General features: G+C 41.9%; 1 protein-coding gene across 1 annotated transcript in view; it reads right to left on the minus strand.

Moving 5' to 3' along the window:
• Positions 1-18,924, minus strand: part of TRABD2A (TraB domain containing 2A) — a 231,706-nt gene extending 212,782 nt beyond the window's left edge. Inside the window, exon 1 of the mRNA XM_077281020.1 lies at positions 18,479-18,924. Coding sequence (XP_077137135.1) covers positions 18,479-18,586 — 108 coding nt within the window. The 5' untranslated portion in view covers positions 18,587-18,924. The remainder of the gene's footprint in view (positions 1-18,478) is intronic.
• Between the last annotated feature and the right edge of the window lie 4,092 nt (positions 18,925-23,016).

The following is a 23,016-nucleotide window of genomic DNA, read 5'->3' on the forward strand; positions in this document are numbered from 1 at the left end:
CACCAGCACCGGGGCTGCTACAACCCCCAACCTACTGTCTCATTCCCCACCATCCTGTAGAATGTAAGCCAGCAAGGGCAGTGTCCTCTACCTTCTGTATCAGTCTGTGACAGTATACTTACTGTAAGTGAAATCTGTAATTTGTATGTAACCCATTCTCATGTACAGCACCATGGAATCAATGGTGCTATATAAATAATAATAATAATAATAATAATAATGGAGGTTCTACCGGCATTGCTTCAATCACCGTGCAGTACATAGTGAGTGACAACACTTCGCACTATGACTGATAGCTAGATCAGATGTCACAGTGAAGCATCTGCTGTCAGTCAGCCGCCCTCACTATATACTGAGCGGTAAGTGACGCTGTATCAGTCGTGCCTCCATTACTGAAAGCCCGAGGCTGCTGGTAGCCTGGCCTTCAGAGCAATGGCCGCACAGCTTCTGAATGCTATTAACCTACAGATTAATAATGTTTTTTACATGACGAGTTCTCTGTAAGTCAAATACAAGTTAATGAGATGCATCAGTCAACAAATAAATTTGGGGTTTTTATACAAAAAAAAATTAAACAAAATTGTCAGAGACAAAGAGACATGATGTATCCTTAGGATTAATATATCTAAAACTGATATTTAAAAAAAGTCATGCAAACTGACATTATTTATTTTACTCGCTTAACTCATTTCTTTAGTCAGGATTAAAAAGATGAATGTGTACAAAAAAAAGCTGATATAATTTCAACAACATCAGTCTAGCTAAGGCAATGATATTTTATATTTAGGTATTTAACCCTCTAACAATCTGTCAATGGAACCTGATGCTAATCCTCTTGAAATTCACAGACTGTACATAGACATAGGACAGATATTCCTTGACTCTCAAATAAAACTTTACCATTCAGCTTTGGACGGTTTTGCACATCAATTTTGAAAAAATTTCCTTTTTTTTTTCCAGCGGGCTGGATCCATTTTTAGCCCATGTGATGGTTTTTTACAATCCTTGTTGCATCCATTCTTCTTTCATGAAAAATGTTCTTGTAGTTTCTACTACAAATAAATAGTAAAATATGGCCAGCACACAATGATATCCATGTGCTAACGGTCTTTTTCACTGGGCCATTGTGTTGCATTGGTGAGTTTGATCTTCCGCATGGAACATAGGAAATTTCTCCATTTTTGTTTGCTATAAGATGTTGGAAGAAGTCTGGACATAATCAATAGACATCAGATTGGTGCAAGACGCCAGTAAATAGCATAATCTGCACTCCCTTATTTATTTGACCAGTTCCTTTTGCATCAATTACTGCATCAATGTGGCGTGACATGGAGGAGATCAGCGTGTGGCACTGCTGAGGTATATGGAAGCCCAGATTGCTTTGATAGCAGCCTTCAGCTCATATGCATTGTCGGGTCTGGTGTCTCTAATCTTGCTCTTGACAAAACCCCATTCTCTATGGAGTTATGGTCAGGTGAGTTTGTTTTTAAACCAGGTATTGGTACTTTTGGCAGTGTGGACAGGTGCCAAGTCCTGCTGGAGAATGCAAAATTTACTTTCATCTGAAAACAACATCTTGAACCACTGAGCAACAGTCCAGTTCTTTTTCTCCTTGGCCCAGGTAAGACGCTTCTGGCATTGTCTATTGGTCATGAGTGGCTTGACACAAGGAATGTGACACTTGTAGCCCATGTCCTGGATACGTCTGTGTGTGGTGGCTCTTGAAACAATGACTCCAGCAGCAGTCCACTCCTTGTGAATCTCCCCCAAATTTTTGATTGACCTTTTCTTAACAATCCTTTCAAGGCTGCGGTTATCCCAATTGCTTGGCACCTTTTTCCACCACACTTTTTCCTTCCACTCAACTTGCCATTAATATGCTAAGATACAGCACTCTGTGAAGAGCCAGTTTCTTTAGCAATGACCTTTTGTGGCTTACCTTCCTTTTGAGTGTGTCATTGACTGCTTTCGGGACATCTGTCAAGACAGCAGTCTTTCCCATGATTGTGGAACCTACTGAAACAGACTAAGGGACCTTTTTAAATGCTTAAGAAGCTTTTGCAGGTGTTTTTGTTAATTATTCTAATTTACTGTGATAATGTCTTTTGGGTTTTCATTGGCTGTTAAGCCATAATCATCAACATAAGGCTGTGTGCACACGTTCCGGATTTTTCGCTATAAAACAGCAAAAAAACCGCATCCTTTAAGCATCCTATTAATAGAATGCAATCCGCAATTTTTATCCACATGTTGCATTTTTTCCATGAAAAAAATGCATCGCGGTAAAAAACGCAGCATGCTCATTAATTTTGCGGATTTTTCGTGTTTTTGCCGCTATATATTGCATTGGGGAAGCTCCAGAAAAAAACATGAAAAATCCGCAAAAAACGCGATAAAAACGCACAAAAAATGCATGCGGATTTCCTGTGGAAAAAGTCCGGTTTAGGTCAGGAAAATTCTGCAAAGATTCCTGACATGTGCACATAGCCTCAACAGAATTAAACACTTGAAATAGATCACTCTGTTTGTAATGATTCTATAGAATATATGAGATTCACTTTTTGTATTGAAGAACTGAAATAAATTAACTTTTTAATGATATTCTAATTTTGTGAAAAGCACCTGTATGTCTTATATGATCAGGCACAGAGCAATCAAATTGCTACGGCTCTGCAGCTCAGGACTAGGGTAGAACAAGGGAACAGCCGACCCTGTGCTAGGACTGGGCTGAAACCCTACGATGGAGTGGGCGACCTATTCCTTGTGAATAGACCCACCGATGTTTCCTAGGCTAAACTCGAATGAAGACCTACAGGTGGGGGGAAGGGTGTCCCTGAAGGATCTAGGGACTGGGAACAATAACAGGTAATCTCCCAGAAAGAAAATAGCGAAAGCTGCAGAAACGAATGGAAAACCAAAACCAAAACTGGCAGAACTAGAGATTCCAGAACTGCACAATATCAAACACAGAAAGCTAACAGGGCACCAAGCCAGAACACTAGCGGATTAACACTGTTGTCCAACAAGGAATGGGAGGCAGGTGCTGGGTAATAAAGGGTAATGCAATCACCTGACCTAGGACAAACCCAGCACAAGAGGAAAAAGACCAGTAGCCTGAAAACCACAACAAGATGGCGGATGGTCAAAATAAAATAGATTCTAACACAAATGTTGTTGCTGTACAGACTTTGTTGGGTGAAGTGTATACACAGCAATCTTCATAGTTGTAATGATAGCGGTCTCAGAGGTAGCATCTGCTACCGAAGCTGCGCAGGAGGGGACCTGCCAATACCAGGCCATACTTCAGCTGGATGTACATCTGAGAATACTCATTCAGCACAAGTGTATTAGGGCCCAGAGACCTGCCAAGTCCCTGTAATGCAATACATGCCACTGGCCAATAAGAGGTTGGTGATGTCGGCAAGCCAGTCAGAGGCTGAGAACGGCAATGATGTCTTGCACTGGCCGTCACATGCACGCAGAAGTCAGCTGCCAACTTCAGAAGAGGATGTTGCATGGTGGAGAAGGTGAGCAGAATAGTTTATTATTTTATGCATTAAAGAACAGCAGGAGAACAGCAGGAGAACAGCATGGGAGACATATACACCAGGATGGGGACATATTTGCCAGTATGGGCCTAGATAGGAGACATATATACCAGGATGGTTGTCATATATATCAGGATGGGCTCAGGTGGGGGACATATATACCAGAGTGGGGGAGATATATACCAGGCAGTGCCAGGATGGAGGACATATATCAGGATAGGCTCAGATAGGGGACATATATATCAGGATGGGAGACATATATACCTGGATGGGAGACATATATAGAAGGACAGGCCCAGATGGGGGACATATATACCAGAATAGGCCTAGGATGAAGGACATTAGGTATATACTAGGAAGGGCCAAGATGGGGACATATATACCAGGATGGGCCCTGATGGGGTACATTTCTACCAGGTTGGGACCAGATTTGAGACATATATATTGGGATAGGACATATATATTTTATTTATTTATTTAATCTACTCACTTATATAGCACCATGAATTCCACAGCGCTTATACAGTATATACCAGGATGGGTGACATATATAACCAGAAAGTGGCCCAGGGAAAAGGACAGATATATCAGGATTGACCCAGTATGGGGTATACATATATACCAGGAAGGGGCCCATGGTGTGGCTATCTTCCTCTAAGGTCTCCTTCACATGTCAGTGTTTCCATTATGTGTGGTGACAGTTTTCACATGTACTGGAGACACTAACATGCATAGACCCATTCAAATGAATGGGTCTGCGCATATGTCAGTGTGTTTCCATGGGCAAAACATGCTGACATGTCCGTTTTTTATCAGCAGCACGTGCCACAAAATGTCCCGCACACGAGGGCACTAATGACACATGGATGACATCCGTGTGTCATCAGTGTGACGGGTATCGGCGCCTGGGAAAAAATGGTACACATTGCGCTGTTTCCAGGCACGGGGTACTGAAGGCAGCTCTCATTATTGTCACCTGGTCTCCCTGACATCAGCGTGACCAAGTGACAATCATGGGAGTAGTTAGCACCCACTGATGTTAATAATCTATGAAAGGAGCCAATATACCAAAAGGTTCCCAGGCTATTAATAACAGCTCAAAGCTGTTTACTTAGCCTTTACTGGTTAGTTTACGGAGGACCCCAGAAAAAAAAATGACATAGGGTCCCCCTATAATTTCTAACCAGCAAAGCGTAAACAGACAGCTGTGGGTTTATTTTATAATATTATGCTTTGCCTATAGAGAATATTTTATTCCGCAGCACTTTTCACACATTATCATCACTGTCCCCCATATGACTCACAATATAAATTCCCTATCAGTATGTCTTTGGAGACTGGAGAACCCGGAATAAACACAAGGAAACACATGGAGAACTTACAAACTCCTTGCAGATGTTGTCTTTGGTGGGATTTGAACCCAGGCCCTCAGGCTGTAGTGCTAACCACTAAGCCGTCGTCCTACACTGGGTTGATATTAATATTCTGGGAAGGGGCAAGGGTTATTGGTCTCCCTTCCAGGCTAAGAACATCAGCCCTCAGCTGCCCATGAAATGGCGCATCCATAAGATCTGGCATTTAGCCACTATCTTCAACACTTGCCCGGGTGTGGTGGCAAGTGCGGTAATAGGGTCAGCTTTCCCTCTGCTGGCATTGAAAATTATGTAGGAGTCAACACATTTTTTTTTAAATTATTTATTTTACACACGATGTACACAGCGGGTGCTGAATACAACTCCCATCCTTGTCGCCTGGCTGTGCTGATCTCAAGGCGACCAGGCAACAATGATGAGAGCTGCCTTCAGCACCCGGCACCTGAGAACAGCACAAACTATACAGCTTTTCCCAGGCACCAGCACCTGTCACACGGATGCCATTCATATGTAACATACGGACACACGGACACGGATAACTCTGGTAATGGTTTTTCCAGTACCAGAAATATCAGGACATGTGAAGGGGACTAAATAGTATCTTTCTAAGGGAGTAAACCTCCCTACATGCAGCATAGCAAGATTTGTATAATATTTAAAGAAAATCTTTCATATAAAATAGATGGAAGTAGACTGGAAGGCCTGTTATAGCTCTGCATTAAGTGGAGCCATGATGTGGACACATTCATGAGGCCTCATGTGCATAACTTGGTGGGTTTCAGGAGTTTGCTAATTCCAGCTGCTAACCCCAATTAGAGCTGTAATAGTGATTTTACTGGTGGTGAACCTTACTGTTGATCTGAGCTGACAAGAGAGTGCGCTGTCATTGTGCCTTGCACACAGTGCACATTGCACAGAGACTAGCCCAGTCCCTGAAATGAAGGTCATTAATGATGCTTTAAGGGTTTGTCCAGTCTCAAAATACAAGTCTGCAGTTACTCTATGTGACTGAAGACTTTTGAATCCTCACATCACACACACTAAGTGCTATGAGAATTCACCCATGCAAACACTAGGAACGATGTTCATGTGACCACAAGTTTGCAACATGCATACTTCCGGCCACATTCTGACTAGATGGGTGCAGCATCGCTCAAAGCAAATGTATTGAACAAGGCTGAAAACAGTCTAGTCGGAATGTGACTGACCGGGAGTATGCATACTGCAAACTAGTGGTCACATGACCGCCGTTCCTGGTGCTTGCATCCAGAGAATTCTCATAGCGCGTAGTGGGTGTGATGTGAGGATTCACAAATTTTCTGTCATGCAGAATTACTGTAGACTTTAGTTTAGGACTGGAAAACGCCTGTGTAAAAAATAAGGGCTTACCTTCTGTCACGCAGAATTACTGTAGCCTGTGTAAAAAAATAACAGCTTACCAGGAAGAACATACTGTAGTTCTGAGAAGCAGTGGCAATTTTCATCATTAAAGGAGTATTCTCAACTTTGGAAGTGATACCCTTTCTATGTGTGAGGAGATAACTTTCTCAACATTGGGGGTTCGACATCAATCGCAATTGAACTAAGTAGTTGTTGTTGATGCATACTGGTGCTCCATTCTCGGGATCGCTGTGTGCCGCAACAGTCTTACCATCAGCAATTGGAAAGTTATCCCCTATACCATCAGAGCCGTAGTACTCAGGATTGCTACAGACGCCAGCGGTCAAACCCCCAGCGATTGGAAAGTTATTCCCTATCCCACCAGAGCCGTAGTACTCAGGATTGCTACAGACGCCAGCGGTCAAACCCCCAGCGATTGGAAAGATATTCCCTATCCACTTTCAAAAATATGAAATCCCTTTTAAGAAACTGGCATTTATAAGCCCATACCAATAAACGCCAGCAGCTTTCATGAGGTCTTATAAATACTAAGTGTGTCTTATAAAATAATTAAAATAATCCAGAGCTTCAGTTTAAAGGTAAAGTTTCACTTGTAACGCCCTTCTTATTTAAATAAGCTCGACAGGCAGATTCTTATGCAGATCAGTGTTCGGCCCATAGATCTTAACAGCTCATTTACATATAAGAAAAACATGGACTTCTCTGGAATAAGACATTGAATCGCAGATGTCAAGGTATCACTTTATTCAGCTTTTTATGACCTACTTGCCCATACAGATGGCGTAAGGGGGTTGATCCTACTGACAAATTCCCTTTAAACACTATTTTCAGATTCCCATGCCCTGAGAGCATTAGATTTTGTTGATGATTATCTTACTAAAATTTTTTTTAAATTCATAACAGCAATGGATATTCAGTTTCATTGTTGCTCTCTATGCAAGTCATTTTGTGTAGTGCATCTCCAAAGTGGTGCGGGGCGGTAGGCATGGGCAAAATACCAGGGTACCCTTACTCCCCAGCACGTTATGTGAAGATGGGAGTCCTGGTTGGGTGTGTGGACTTGTGCTATGAAGTACTATGCCCTTGCAAGCCAAGGTGTGACTTCGGCTGGCCATGACCTGTTGTTGAACATTTCAATGAAAGGCATCATGTCCTGTCCTCAGAATTACTCGGTTCTAATCTCTCTCTGAGTCGCCCACCAGGGCCGTGGGGTACTCGGTACCGGGTCTGGTCCTTATAGGGATGTGTCACGGCGGCGGTGACCTGGTCAATGGCCCTGGGCATCCATGTTAAAGGGACGGTCTTTAAAGTGGTGTGTGAAAATAATGAAATTTCGTGACGCCACCTGTGGTATTCGGTCAGGGGTGACCGACGCTGCTTAAAGAGGTCCTCTGGGGTGATGTTATGGTAGCCGGATGGTATAACTTCCCACAAGTAAAGTAGGTCCCCAGGACTCCCAGTGAATAGATGGAGGATGGTGAGTGGTGCATATAAGAATGAAGGACACAGTTGTGCAGTCTTTTTACCTGGTTTACTGATGGTAGCAGGCAGCCACAGTCCAGGGTACCAGATGACAGGTAGGGTCCTGCCGGCTTGGAAGTGAGTCCAGAGTCCAGCTTTATCAGGTGGAGTTAAAAGTCTTCCTTCTAGCGCTGTGTTGTTATAGTCCCTTACTGCCTATGGCTTTGTAGCATGGTCCTCTCAGTTCTCTCTGTCCTTTGTTGAAGTGGGACACAAACCCATATGACAGGTGACTCGAGCCTTTTTACAGGATCTCTATCATGACCCGGGCTCTATGTGTCACTGTGTCTCCTGGGTGTTAGGGCGGACAGGTTACGTGTAGTCTAGCTGTCCTACCGGTTTCTGCTGTGCTTCTTAGAGTATGACACAACCTCAGTCTTCCGGTTACCGGTATCTGCGCTCAATCAGGGAGGTAGCCCAGTCGCCGATATTCTCCCCTGGTGTCACTCTCCTGTGCTTCGCTCTCCGGCACGTTTGCTACAAGCTGTTCTTCCCTCTGTAACTCGCTATCTAGGGCTACAGCACCTCAGGCTGTACGGCCCCTCACCCGTTCTTCTGCCTTAAACTGCTCCAGTTGCCTGTTAGGCACCAACTGTCTAAATCTTCACAACTGCCTAGCAACTAACTCCTCCTCCCGACCAAAGAGAAAGCAGATCCCCTGATTTTGGGTGTAGAGCTCTCCCTTCTGGCCTGAAGTCAGAATGGTGTTGTATGTGCTAATTACCTGTTAAAAGGAATCCTCCATCGCTTCCAAGCGTGATATCACTCTCCCCATGAGGAAAGCAATGCCACTGTGACAACCAGGACCCTGGGGCGTCACACTTCCATCCTATATCTTCACCACTACCTAGCACACTATTACAGTTCAGTAAGTGAGATTCCTATTTTCAATCTCCTGTTCTGCATCCTCTGTTCCGCTTAAAGAAACTAGTATGCCAATATGGCCACTACTTAGCTTCTCTGCTTCAGACGCCTTGGAATTTCTGCCCAGGGCACTCTCTTTGTCTCTCTTTGTCTCACGGCCATACTTCTAGGCGTCATGTCCAAGGACCGGTCTCACATTAATTACTATGTTCTTTGGTCACTTTTCCCTCTCTCCTCAGGATCATGCTAGCCACTGCCTCAGTTTCCATTTATGTCAGGGACACCCATGTCACGCGGTTCTGCTGACTAGTCAGACCTTAGGTCTGCTTCTGTAGCACGTTGGGCCTTATCTGACGTCTTGACAGGAAACTGTCTCTGTCACTTCCCCTTAGCTCCTCCAAATCAGGGCTAGTCCCAAACATTAAACCTAAGCCACCCACTGTCGGCAGAATACAACACCAACACTAATAACGCATTTCACATTATACACCATAACAACATTCATATCTTCAAGGGGAACGTGGGCAGTATGTCCACCTCTAGTGGCATAACTAGTGTCTGATGGGCCCCGATGCAAGATTTGGACCAGGGCTCCCCACAACCTAAATTAAAAAAAAAAAAAAAAAATATATATATATATATATATATATATATATATATACACGCCCTCATTCTGGGGTATATGTCCCTCATCCTGACCTTATATGGGTATATATATCTCCCATTCTGCTATATGTCTGTAACACCCCAGGTTCCTGTTACAATGGCATTGCTTTCCTTACGGGGAGAGTGATGTCACGCTTGGAAGCAAGGAGGAATCCCTTTTATCAGGTATTCAGCACATACAACACTGTTCTGACTCAAGACCAGAAGGGGGAGCTCTGAACCCGGTTTCAGGGGAGCTTCCCTAGATATTGATATATATTCTGGTCTGTAGGAGGAGTTAGCTATTTAGTCGAGGGAGACCAGAGCAGTGAGTTCATGAGAGGAGTGTGAGAAGTGAGGAAGGAGTTCCGTGGCCATTCAGCCATGTGAGGTGCTGCAGCTCCGGGGAAGAGCAAAGGAAAGCAGAGCAGTCTGTAAAGAGACTGAGTGGGGAAGTGGAGTGCAGGAGAGTGAATAGCTGGAGAGAAGCTGCGACTGGGCTTCCTCCACGCTGAGCACAGAAACCGGTAGCCAGAAGACCGAGGTTGTGAAGTACTATACGTCTCACAGCAGAAACCGGCTGGACAGCTGGATTGCAAGTCACCTGTCCACCATTGACACCTGAGGACTCGATAGCAGAATAGAGCCCGGGTTGTGATAGAGATCCTGTAAAAAGGCTCAAGCTACCTGTCCTACGGGTTAGTGTCCTACCAACAAAGGGGACAGAGAAGTAACGTGAGGACCTTGTGTGAGGCCAAAGGCAGCAAGGGTCTACACCACAGCGCTAGTAGCAAGGCCTCCAACCCCACCTGGTAAAAGGGATTCCAGAATTGCTTCCAAGCCGGCCAGACCATACCTGCACCTGTGATCCGGTATCTTGAACTGTGGCTGCCTGAACCCTTCAGTAAACCAGGTAAAGAGACTGCAACCCAGTGTCTTCTGTTTATTCTGGCACCACACCACTCTGGCCAAACACACCGGGAGCCCTGGGGACTCTGCTTCACCTGTGGGAAGCAATACCATCTTTGCTGCAGTACCATCACCCCCAGAGGACTCCTTTAAGCAGCGTCGGTCACCCCTGACCGAGTACCACAGGTGGCGTTACGAACAATTCCTATTTCTGCAAACTTTATTCAAATCTCTTTAAAGACCGTCCCTTTTACTTGGGCACCCAGGGCCATGGAGGGGTCGCCGCCACCGTGACACATCCCCCTTTAAGTACCGGACCCGGTACCGAGTACCCCACTGCCCTGGCGGGCATTCCATGTCCCTTATCATGGGCCCGATACTGGTATATATAGCCCCATTCTTGGTATTTGCCCCTAGTTCTGCCGCAATTCTTTAATGTACAGAGGAAAAAAAAACATTATACTCACCAGGGGTGTACATAGAAGTCATGGGGTTCCATTGAAGAAGTACAATGCACCCCCCCATAGTCCTCCATATAATATACTGCACAGCTCATAGTAATCCATGTAGTATAATACACATCCCATAGTCATACATAAATTACAATGCACCTCCATAGTCATCCATAAATTATAGTGAACCCCATATTCATCCATAAAGCATAATGCATCCCCATATTAATTCATAAAATATTTTGCACCTCATCATCATTCATAAAGTATAATACACCACACAGTTATCAATAAATGACACGGCACAGCCCATAGTCATCCATAAAGTATAATGCACCCCCATAGTCATCCATAAAACGCACAGCCCATAGTCATCTATAAAGTATAATGCACAGGTTATAGTCATCCATAAAGTATAATGCATCCACATAGTCATCTATAAAGTACAATGAACCGCCATAGTCATCAAAAAAAAGTATAATGCACAGCACATAGTCATCCATAAAGTATAATGCACCCCTTGGTCATACACAGTGGTGTAAATTGAGTCTGATGGGCCTCGGTTCAAGATTTGGACAGGGGCTCCCCCTCAACCTGACTATAATATATATATATATATATATATATATATATATATATATATATATATATATATATATATATATATATATATATATATGCCCTGATCCTGGTATATACTGTATGTCCCTCATCCAGGCCCAATTTTGGTACATAAATTAACCATTCTGCTAAATGTCCCTTATCCTGGGCTCCATCCTGGTATATATCCCCCATCTTGGTGTATGTACCCCATTCTGCCACTGTTCTTTAATATATGCAAGAAAATAAGTCATTATACTCATCAGGGGAATACATAAAAATCATGGTGCTCCATAGAAGAAGTTAAATGCACTCCCCATAGTCCTCCATATAATATACTGCACAGCTCACAGTCATTCATGGAGTATAATGTACATCACATAGTCATCAATAAAGTATAATGCACATCCCATAGTCATCCATAAACTATAATGCACCCCATAGTCAACCATGTACTAGTATAGCCACTTATTTAAAAAAAAATGCTCACCTTCCCTTTTCTCCCACGCCATACTCATCTTTTTGTGGAGTTGGCAGCTGGCGTCAGCGTGCGACAGGATCATGTCATGATGTTAGCTGATGGCATCTGATTGGCCAGCAGCATGCACTGTGGCTCGTGGACTCGATGTATCTGTGTGCTGCAAACAAGTTGAAGTTTCTGCAGGCATTGGTAGGCCCCTGACCTGTCATGCAGGGTCGCGGCGGTCATTACACCATTAGTTATCCATAAAGTGTAATGCACCCCATAGTCATGCATTTACTAGTATGGCTACTAATTTTTTTTAAATAAATAAATACCTTCCCTTCGCTCCTGTCCTCTTGTGAAGCTGGCAGCTGTCGTTGGCATGTGACAGGAGTGTGTGACGTCACTGCCATGCGCCCCGTCACATGCACTCCGACCTCAGCTGCTGGCCTCTGATTGGCCAACAGCGTGTATTGTGTCGTGCGGACCCTATGAGTCTGTGCGCCGCAATACACTTCAACTGGATGTGCGTCTGCTGATGTCGGCAAACCCTTGACCCTCCCCACCCTTGCTCTATATGCCACTGTTCTCCTTACACATCAGGACAGCGGTTTACATTCTATTGTCAATCTAAAAAGGGAAACCGTACACTGAAATTTTTATGAAATCAAACTTTTTACATGTCTAGTGCTGTTCATCCAAATATGAAGACAAATTATGATCTAAACTCTATCAAAAAGCTTTCTGTTTTCAAAGAAACTTCTTTTCTTTATCTCCTATTCAACAACCTTCAACAAACTTTGTAGTTTCATTTTGCTTTAATATGTAAATGCATGGGAGCTGTGAGTGCACTTTTGGCCTGAATTTCCTCAGAGAATCACTCCATCAGAGGATGACACCTAACTGATACTTTCATGAGCCACATTATAAAAGTGTATATACGAGCCCATCAATAAGCCCTTTGTATAATATATACACACTGCCTAACAAGAAAGGTGACCTTCTTGGAATCAGCTTGGAAGATACATTTCATAATTATATGTACTACTTCCACTCATCCATAGGAACTGCATTTCCTTATGAAATCATCAGTATTGGAAGTGGCAGCTTCATTAGCCTGAGTTCACACTTGCAAATTTCTTCATCTTGATGACTTTTTATGCAGTAAATTGTGGCACCAAGGTTTAAATTAAAATGACTTTCGTCTATAAAGGATTACCAATAGGGAAAAACATTTTGGGACAATGTAAAATAAATGTATTTTTCAATCTGCAGCACTTCCAACTAGACTGTTTTCAGCCTTGTTCAATGCATTTGATTTAAAATTTGACCCAGTAGGGAGAAAAAACTCTAAGAGCTTCACGGATACAGGTGCAACACCTTAGACGGTAAAAAATCTTCCTTATTGAATTCATCAAGATTTTAAATTGTGGAGGTGGGGGAGTCGGTTCTGAGGTGGAAAATCACAGAACCACGTCCCCCGCCTCCACAATTTTAAATCTTGACGAAATTAAAAAAGATTTTTACCGGAAAGCAAAGTGCCACTTCTTCGTTTGGATTCCTTATGACTTTGCACGACTGTATCTGTGAAGCTAATGCACTGCCGGCCTGCCGTGGTTCTATCACGGTATGCACATTGTGTTTAGTGGTGGTGTCTCTATGCTTGCTTTTTTTATTGATTTATGACCACAGAACACTTCAAAGATGAATGTGCAGGGAAACAAAGAACATGTAGAAATAAAATGGTGTAACATTTTTAATGAGACAAAACTAAAAAAATGATTTGAGTAAATAAAGGTGAACAACTCATTTAAAGAACTGGGAACAGAACTCCAAGATAAACATTTCGGCAATTAAGGGGGGGCCTCACTCTAAAGGCCCCCACCACAGACCAGATTAAAGTTCTCTGAACCCACTTTTAAGCACGATCCAATTGGTCACTTTTTATCTTTCCAATCCTTCTCAGGGGAGGTAAGCCTTTTCCAGAAGGTCTATCATTCCAGAGGCTACGGTTAAGTTTTTATTATAATAAAATTATAATAATTTATTATTATTTTTATAAATTATCTAGATAAGGGAACTGAACGTAATCTGATCAAACTTGCAAACGATGTAAAGCTAGGAGGGATAGCTAACACTAGAGAAAACTGAGAAAGGATTCAGAAGGATCTAGATAAGCTTGAAGAATGGGTAGCGACTAATAAAATGGAATTTAACAGGGAGAAATCCAAGATTCTACATCTGGGCAAGAAAAACGAAAATTACATCTACAGAATGGGATGAACAGAACTAAGCAACAGCACATGTGAAAAAGACTTGGGTATTCTAATAGATCACAGACTGTGCATGAGTCAACAGTGTGATGCAGCAGCAAAAAAAGGCAAACACAGTTCTAGATGTATTAAGAGAGGCATAGAGTCTAAATCATGTGAAGTAATTAAGCCCCTCTACTCCTCCTTGGTCAGGCCTCATCGGGAATACTGTGTCCAATTCTGGGCACCACATTATTAAAAAGACACTGAAAAACTGGGGCAAGTTCTGAGAAGTGCTACCAGGATGGTGAGCAGACTGCAACCTATGTCCAACGAGGAACAGTTAAAGGATCTGGGAATGTTTAGCTTGTACAAAAGAAGGCTAAGAGGAGACTTAATAGCTATCTACAAATATCTGAAGGGATGTCACAGTGTAGAGGGATCATCATTATTCTCATTTGCACATGGAAACACGAGAAGCAATGGAATGAAAGGGAGATATTAGATTAGATATTAGAAAAAATGTTTTGACAATAAGGGTGATCAATGAGTGGAACAGGCTGCCATGAGAGGTGGTGAGTTCTCCTTCAATGGAAGTCTTCAAACAGAGGCTGGACATACATCTGTCTGAGATGGTTTAATGAATCCTGCATTGAGCAGGGGTTTGCACACAATGACCCTAGAGGTCCCTTCCAACTCTACCATTCTGTGATTCTATGATCAGTGGTTTAGTCTCCTTTGCTAATGAAACACACCTGAACGCTCTGCTAAGACTAACAGAAAAGATAACTGAATGAGCATTTGACTGACAGATATCTAATGAGCATGGCCGCCTTTAGAGTGCTGACACATAGTAGACTAAGGTTAATGAAAATGGACAATTCTAACTGTATCAAATATTATCAGGTGAAATCTGTCCAATGACACATGACATAGTTTGAAAAGATGGCAATATTTTCATTTTTGGTTCTATAGTTATCAAGGTTTTGTTTTTCCTTGTGGAAACATTCCCAGATAGGTCTTTTGTAATCCACCTGGTGTCATTGAGCATGTTCATGGACTGTTCTAGCCAAAATGGACTATAATAAAAGCAGGGCTGTATTTACCACAGGAATAAAGTCATTTTTAAGGTACATGCTCAATGTATTTATTTGTTATTAGTCTAGTATTCTTTTTAGTGTTTAGTTCTGGGTAATGGAGTAAGTATGTCACCTTGGGTGGCACCAACTAGAAACACCACTTTGGGCGCCCATGTAATGTCCACCTTGGCACAGTCCCATGGCCAATGTGAGCTACTACAGTTTTACACTACATTTCCACTCATGGCTCATTTACACTGTAGATCCTCTTTCTTATGTGTAATTTGTGGCTTTTCACTATTACGTTTACAAATGCCAGCAGGGAGTTTTGTCTCCTGTTTGCTGAAGGAATTGAGCATCAAATTGTGAGAAAAGCCCCTCTTAATAGGGAATTACCATGTGTGGTAAGTGGTCAACAGCTGACATAAAACTATCCTTCACTGTTTTGTCTCCTAAAACAGATAATTAGTAGTGATGAGCGAACGTGCTGGGATAAGGTGTTATCGGAGCATGCTCCTGTGCTGAGTGTCTTCTGCGTGCTCCAATAGTATGTTCAAGTCCCCGCGGCTGCATGTCTCGCGGCTGTTCAACAGTCACAACTAGGGTTGAGTGAAACGGATCGGTAATTTTCATAAGTCGCCGACTTTTGGCAAAGTCGGCGTCTCATGAAACCCGACCCGACCCCAGCGTGGGGTCGGCCATGCGGTACGCGATCTTGGCGCCAAAGTCGCGTTTTGAATGACGCCTTCCCCGCCATTTTTTCAGCCAATTAATTGTGGGCAGCGTGATGACATAGGTTCCGGCCCGGTTTCTGCGGCGTCATAGAGCCATATTACCGTTTGGGCTGCAGTGATTTCCGGAGTCAAATACAATATATGCACGGAGGGGAGAGAGAGAGAGAGAGAGAGAGAGAGAGAGAGAGAGAGAGAGAGAGAGAGAGAGAGAGAGAGAGAGATTTAAAAAAAAAAAAAATCTTCACTGGGTTTCGTGTTTCGGCCGAAATCCGAGTTTCCACTGTGGTCGGCCGATTTCACTCGACTCGACTTTTAAGACAGTCGGGTTTCACAAAACCCGACTCGACCCTAAAAAACTAAAGGTCGCTCAACCCTAGTCACAACACATGCAGGGATTGGCTGTTTGTTATAGAGCCGCAGGGACTCCAACATATTATTCGAGCACGTCGAAGACACTCTGTTAGTACACGAGCATGTTCTGATACCATCTTATCCAAGCATGTTTGCTCATCACTACTAATTAGCAATGCTCCTTTTTAGCTACAGTAAATATTAATAAATAAATCTAAAAAAATGTTTTTCCATCAGAATTTTGGCCAAAGTACACCAAAAAACAGGTGCCGCAATCTTAGTAAATGTGGGCCACTGTATGTGGTCATGTTATGGAGGTGTAAAAAAAATCAGTACAGAATCAGGAACATCCTAACCATGTGTCAGGAAGCCATATGCATAACACTCATGATGATATGGCTATAAAGAGGGATCAGTAAAGGGTACATCTATCCTGCCAAATAAGCATTTCAGACAGATTTCTTTCATTTCATAAAAAAAGCCATTTTAATATGATCGGCGTAATAATTATCATATTTGATGAATACTTAGCTGTATGTGTGTTCCCGTCAGTTGTGATAGGAAATTATAGGTCTTGCTACATGCTATATTATGATAAATATTGCTTTAGAAATTGGTATATAAGCAATTCTCCAAATTTCATTTTAGATTCAGTTACACTTCAATATTATATTTAAAATACTAATCACACCATGACTAGTTAAGAAATAATCCACAGATGTGGCACACGTGGGCACTGTGCGGAAAGTGACCCAAAAGTCACCAATGGTTTAAAACCTGTGGATTTTGCAGCTGTCAAAGACAGACCAGCTCCCACACAACAACTGTGAGCAAACTTCCATTTTATACACTAAAAATGATTAACCATATAATTAAAGCACTCTGCGGTATTTTTAAATGATAGTTATTACAGAGGTAAAAACAGTGTCAAAAGTATATATGATTGTCATAAAAAAAGTTACATTTTGGCTGTAAGAATCCATCCATCATTATGTAAGTAATGTCTGCACAACTGTATACTAGGAAAAAAGTGACATAAGGAAAAAATGCTCATTAAAGTATATGTTTTTTAAAGTATGGAATGATATATCACGTCTCTTCATGTCATAGTAATATCTACTGGGACAGATAAATGGTTATAAGATAGATAGATAGATCTACTGTATAGATAGATAATAGAAGAATAGATAGATGATAAATAGATAGCTAGAAGGATAGATAGAGAGAAGGATAGATAGATAGATAGATAGATAGATAGAAGGATGGATAGATACATAATAGATAGATAGAAGGATAGATAATAGATAGATAGATCTATAGATAGATACATCTATAGATAGATCTATAGATAGATAGATAGGATAGATAGGAGGATAGATAGATAGATAGATAGATAGATAGATAGATAGATAGATAGAAGGATGGATAGATAGATAGATAGATAGATAGATAGATAGATAGATAGATAGATAGATAGATAATAGATAGATAGATGGATGGATAGATAATAGATAGATCTATAGATAGATACATCTATAGATAGATCTATAGATAGATAGAAGGATAGATAGATAGATAGATAGATAGATAGATAGATAGATAGATATATGGGTAATAGATAGATAGATCTATAGATAGATAATAGATAGATCTATAGATAGATAGATAGATCTATAGATATCTATAGATAGATAAAAGAATGGATAGATAGAAGAATAGAGAGCTAGATCTATAGATAGATAGATATATCTATAGATATCTATAGATAGATAGAAGAATAGATAGATAGATCTATAGATAGACATACTGATAGGGAATCTAGATTGTGAGTCCCAATGGGGAGAGGGAACATAATGTATGTAAAGTGCTGCGGAATTTATGGTGCTGTATAAGTGAATCAAAATATATAAGCAATGCAATAGATAATGATGATGAGATGGTTCATACTGATTTTAGATAATTATGAGATGATATATATGAAATGATAGGAGATAGATAAATAATAGAGACTACAGATATGAAATGATAATAGGAAATAGACTAATAATTATGACATGATAAATATGAGATGTACGGACTAAAAAGATCGGTAAAAGATTTCAATATTAAACAAATGACAAATATTGACTTTTCATAACTTTTTCCAGTATAGTAAACATAGTAAAAGGGATCATGTGCATAAATAGGCAATGATGCAGACTACAGAATAACACATTGAGCCCCCCGAGAAGTGCAGGGACCAAGCTCTCTGCCCCTTTCCCCTGAGAGCCGAGCAGCTTCACTTACTTTCTTGCTGAGCTTGCAGTTGGCAAGGTCTCTGGAGCTCCTCTGGTTTGCTTTGACCAGTGCCAGCAAAAATGCTTGTAAAAATACATTCCAGATGATGACCATCATAGCTTTAGTGCTCCAAAGTACCAGAGGGTAAATGCAACTTTACTAGCAGTGATGTCCAGCAGTGAGTGACCAAGTGTGCAATAAGTACATAGGTGGGGAGGAGAAAGGCACCATGATCCAGGCTGCAGAGTGGGCATGAGCTGAAGTAGCTGCCATTGATTCCGTCTAGGTATAGGCAGTGGGAACCCTTCCTGCCACTTGTGCCATGCTGGTTAATTTACTGCTTCTAGACAGGTTTGTTTTTTGTGGCTACTGATGATAATAATCTGATCAAAAGTCACTCAAAGCCATCCTGCACTGAAATTTGGAGACGTGTGGGGAAGGACATTCACAAGCCCAGTGTGAAATAGAAAGTTGTGGGAGGTGCACACCACTGCTAGTCCTCCCTCTGTGGCATCTGCTTCCATACAATTGTCCCCTCCTCAGGAGAACTTCTCCTCCCCCCCTTAAGTCTCCAACTTTATCTTTCTGAACAACTGAGAGTTTCATGTATGTGTGGACAAGAAGCACCTCAGAATTGTGTGGCCCCCTGCTTTAGGCACGCTCTTGTCCTTCTTGTAAGCAGGTAAAAGACCAGACGCCATACTGTTAAGTACGTAAAGGAGCTGTGTAGCCCAAGGGCATCCTAGATATTGCACTCACTGCAGAGCTCATGTCGGAAAATTAGGAGTTATTCCCAAATGTATCGGCCTCTCAGTGATCTCTGTCATTCCAGCTCGCGTACTTGATACAATTTATACACATACCACATTTTTCAGCTATTATGAAATATAATAGTTTTACATGTTATTATGTAACATTATCACAAATAAGCTGAAGACACAAGTCTCTGTATCAAAGTATTCCAGATACTGAATATTCACCAATGATGAATTCTGTATTCCGGTATAACAGGTTATGTGAAATAGCACCTAATACCTTTACACTTAGAAGAGCCTGAAATAAAAGAATCTTTCCACTTTCCTTCTGTTCTCACCTTCACTGTTTGCTGGGTCCATTTCTAACAGTCCTGTCTTATTGATACAATAAGAATCTACTGACGGTCAGAGAAAGGACTGATTGAGCTTTCGCTAGTGGTAAGGGAGATCATCACCACTGATGGTCGCACTTCATCAAGGCCTAGAAGATTGAGAAGTAATGACTTTAGGTTTCCGTAGCATGACTGACATCACAGTTATTTGTCGTTTTCAAAAGCCACTTATTTAGGGAGAGTTTGTGAATTTTTGTATCATCGATAGGGGTAATGATAAATGTTATAGATTTTCCTGCAGTCCTATGTAAAAGACAAATAACTCATCAGAAAATCGCAATATGATAAAAAAAGAAATATATTCCACCTGAAAATGCTACTGACCATCAAATAATAGCAATCGCACATAAAAGAATCCTCCTACTTAAACTTTAAGAAGGGTTTAAATGATTCAAATGTCCGATCCATAATAGCTTTAGGTGTAAATTCACCGTGCCAGCCCCTGTTCAGCTATAAGATGGCTCTAAGCTCAGACGATTGAGGTGGCCCCATTTTGTAATTCAGTTGTTTTATACATCTTAGTGGCCAATATACGAGACATGTAGAATTACGTGGCAATTGCTTAATAAATGGCCAACCATGTATGGGCCGGGCCATATCTGGCAGATCCACTTTTTGTTATCTGCTGTCCATTCTTATACAATGGTATCCAGAGCCAGATCCATCTCCATCCTCTTCTGGTAAAGCCATATGCCCTAATAGACCAAATGAAAAAGAGCTCTTTTATTTAAGCCCTGACATTTCAAGCAATGGCAGAATGACTTCAGACGACCATTTTTTTCCCTGCTACATAACAGCTGCAGGTTGTATCACTTGCATGGATTTGCCCCCCCCCCCACATCATGGATTTGGTCACCCCCATACCAGGAGGCATGGTTTGATCCATGAGCAAGCAGTGACTACATCTCTATGATTTGAAGTTGATCAGAAAATTTGCCCCACTTCACCTTTAGATCCAAAATAAAATATTTCAGGGGGCCTAGTGCCATTTATTCTGTTAGCAGAAAAACACTGCATTGACCATGGAAGCATTTTTTTTAATCAGAGTTCTTTAGCAGTGGATGTATACATTGCCCAGACTGGAATAATTCAGAGTGTATAAACTCCAGAACCAGGCCTGAATGCATTAGTCAGCCACATTGGTGCCCCTGGGGTTTTGACCTCTGATGGCCTCCCATCTGATCTATTCTCCTGCAGATACATCCTTCCACCGCTAGGGACAGACAGAGCAGTTCTAAGCCCCAGGCCCTTGTCTGTCTCTAGTGATAGCACTGGGTTATTTATTATTTAGCAGTTCTTACTTCAGGCATATTCCATATAGGTGTTCAGCTGTGGTGGTTACTTGTTTCCAGATGGACTACAAATGGAAAATTACAGCTAGAAGAATAGAAAGTTTACTGAAAATGAAAAGTTCTGCTGAGATAAATCATAGCCATTTGCTCTAAAGCAAATTCAGTGTAATGTGATCATTTCCATAACTTTATATTTTCATCCTTAGGCAAGTCAGACAATCTGCTAGGTAAGAGAAATTGGTAATTTGTTATATCTAAATTATTATTAGTTTGTTATGGTAATGATATATTAAACGCTCTATGATGGTGACCTTAGATAACTTCAAGGCAAAGGCTATTCTTTCCGACTACCCATACACAAGTAAGCTCTGCTTGGCTGAATATGCATTTGCTTTCAGTCAGTAAAAGCGCTGCCAGACTACTCTGGCAGCCGCTACTTCCTTATGTCAATTTTGCACGTATTGAAATTCAACATGCCTGATTCTTCTTTCCTTCGACTTCTGCTGTTAAAGAAATCTGTAACTTTCCATGCGCATCAGGCAATGTATTCTATCCAGAGCGATCCAACAAAACATGGGATCACACTTGGACCTCAGTAATTCTCTGAGGTTGTGCACAGGTCCGATTGTTTCCTCTGAGCGAAGCGGTCCGGAAATAAATATGCTGCGTGCCACAGTTGGATACAGTTATCGGATCGCACTCGGCCATGCAAGTCAATGAGCCGGTGGAAAACATCGGACTGCACTCAGATGACATCTCTCTTCCAGATGTCGGCACTGACTATCCTGGGGACTGCTTAACATTTTGTGATTTTTCGTTTTTTATTCTTAGATTCTGTCTCTCACAGGTGAAGTGTACCTACGATAAAAATGACAGACCTCTCCATTCTTTGTCGGTGAGAAAATGTGCAAAATCGGCAGCATATCAAATACTTATTTTCCCCACTGTGTGTCTGAAGACAAGGAAAGTTATGCTGCCACTGATTGATCTGTAACATAATAATGTTAAGCGATTCTAGGGCGAGCCACTGCCGACACCACTGGAATGGAGCCGACACCTAAGTACAGCTGTTATTATTTTACAAGAGGGAAACACGAGGATTGAGAAGGGCTTGTCCGAGTACTGGATAACCCTTTAAATCATTTCAGGAGCCCAGTTAAAATAAAAACACTGTCTATTCGCCTTGTTCCGGCGACGTCGGTGCTGATAATCCCGGTAGGTGACATTGTTATGCAGTCTCTGAGTGGCTACTGAGCGACTGCCGACTGCATGTGACACAACAAGTCACGTCAGTACCCAGGAATATCAGCAAGGACAATGCCAGAACAGCGGAGGCGAGCATATACTGTTTTTATTTTATTGGGCTGCTGAAATCATTACACTGGGGTTGTCTAGGATTGTATAACCCCTTTAACCACATTGAATTGAACAGAGCTGAATTGCAATACCAGATGTCACCTAAGGATAAGAGTGGTGCTGTTTCTGGAAGACAATAGCCAGCTATTTACGATACTAGACTATCCGTTTAAAAACATTGTGCGCTCTAATATTATTTTGACAAAACATTTGATTATACAGTTTAGTAACCTGAGCCAGTTAAGGCTACGTTCACATTTGCGTTGTGCGCCGCAGCGTCGGCGCCGCAGCGCACAACGCAAACAAAAACGCGGCAAAACGCACGCTAAAACGCTGCGTTTTGCGCCGCATGCGTCGTTTTTGCCCGCAAGTTGGACGCAAAAAAAATGCAACTTGAAGCGTTTCTTGCGTCCAACGCTTGCGGCCATGCGGCGCAAAACGCAGCACAACGCATGTCCATGCGCCCCCATGTTAAGTATAGGGGCGCATGACGCATGCGGCGCCGCTGCGGCGCCCGACGCTGCGGCGCTGACCGCAAATGTGAACGTAGCCTAACATTATTATGTGCTTTCATGGAGTAGAATCTTCTGCCCAATTAACAATTAAATGCATACACATCCTTACACAAGTGACACAAAACCATGTTTACAGACTTGAGAAACTAGTGGTGCTCAGCATCCTACAGTTAAACACTTATGTGAATTCATAGAGGAAGGAAATAAGTTCAGGTGCATAAATCCTTGTAAGTAGAT

Source organism: Ranitomeya variabilis, chromosome 1, assembly GCF_051348905.1.
Source record: "Ranitomeya variabilis isolate aRanVar5 chromosome 1, aRanVar5.hap1, whole genome shotgun sequence".
Lineage (NCBI taxonomy): Eukaryota > Metazoa > Chordata > Amphibia > Anura > Dendrobatidae > Ranitomeya > Ranitomeya variabilis.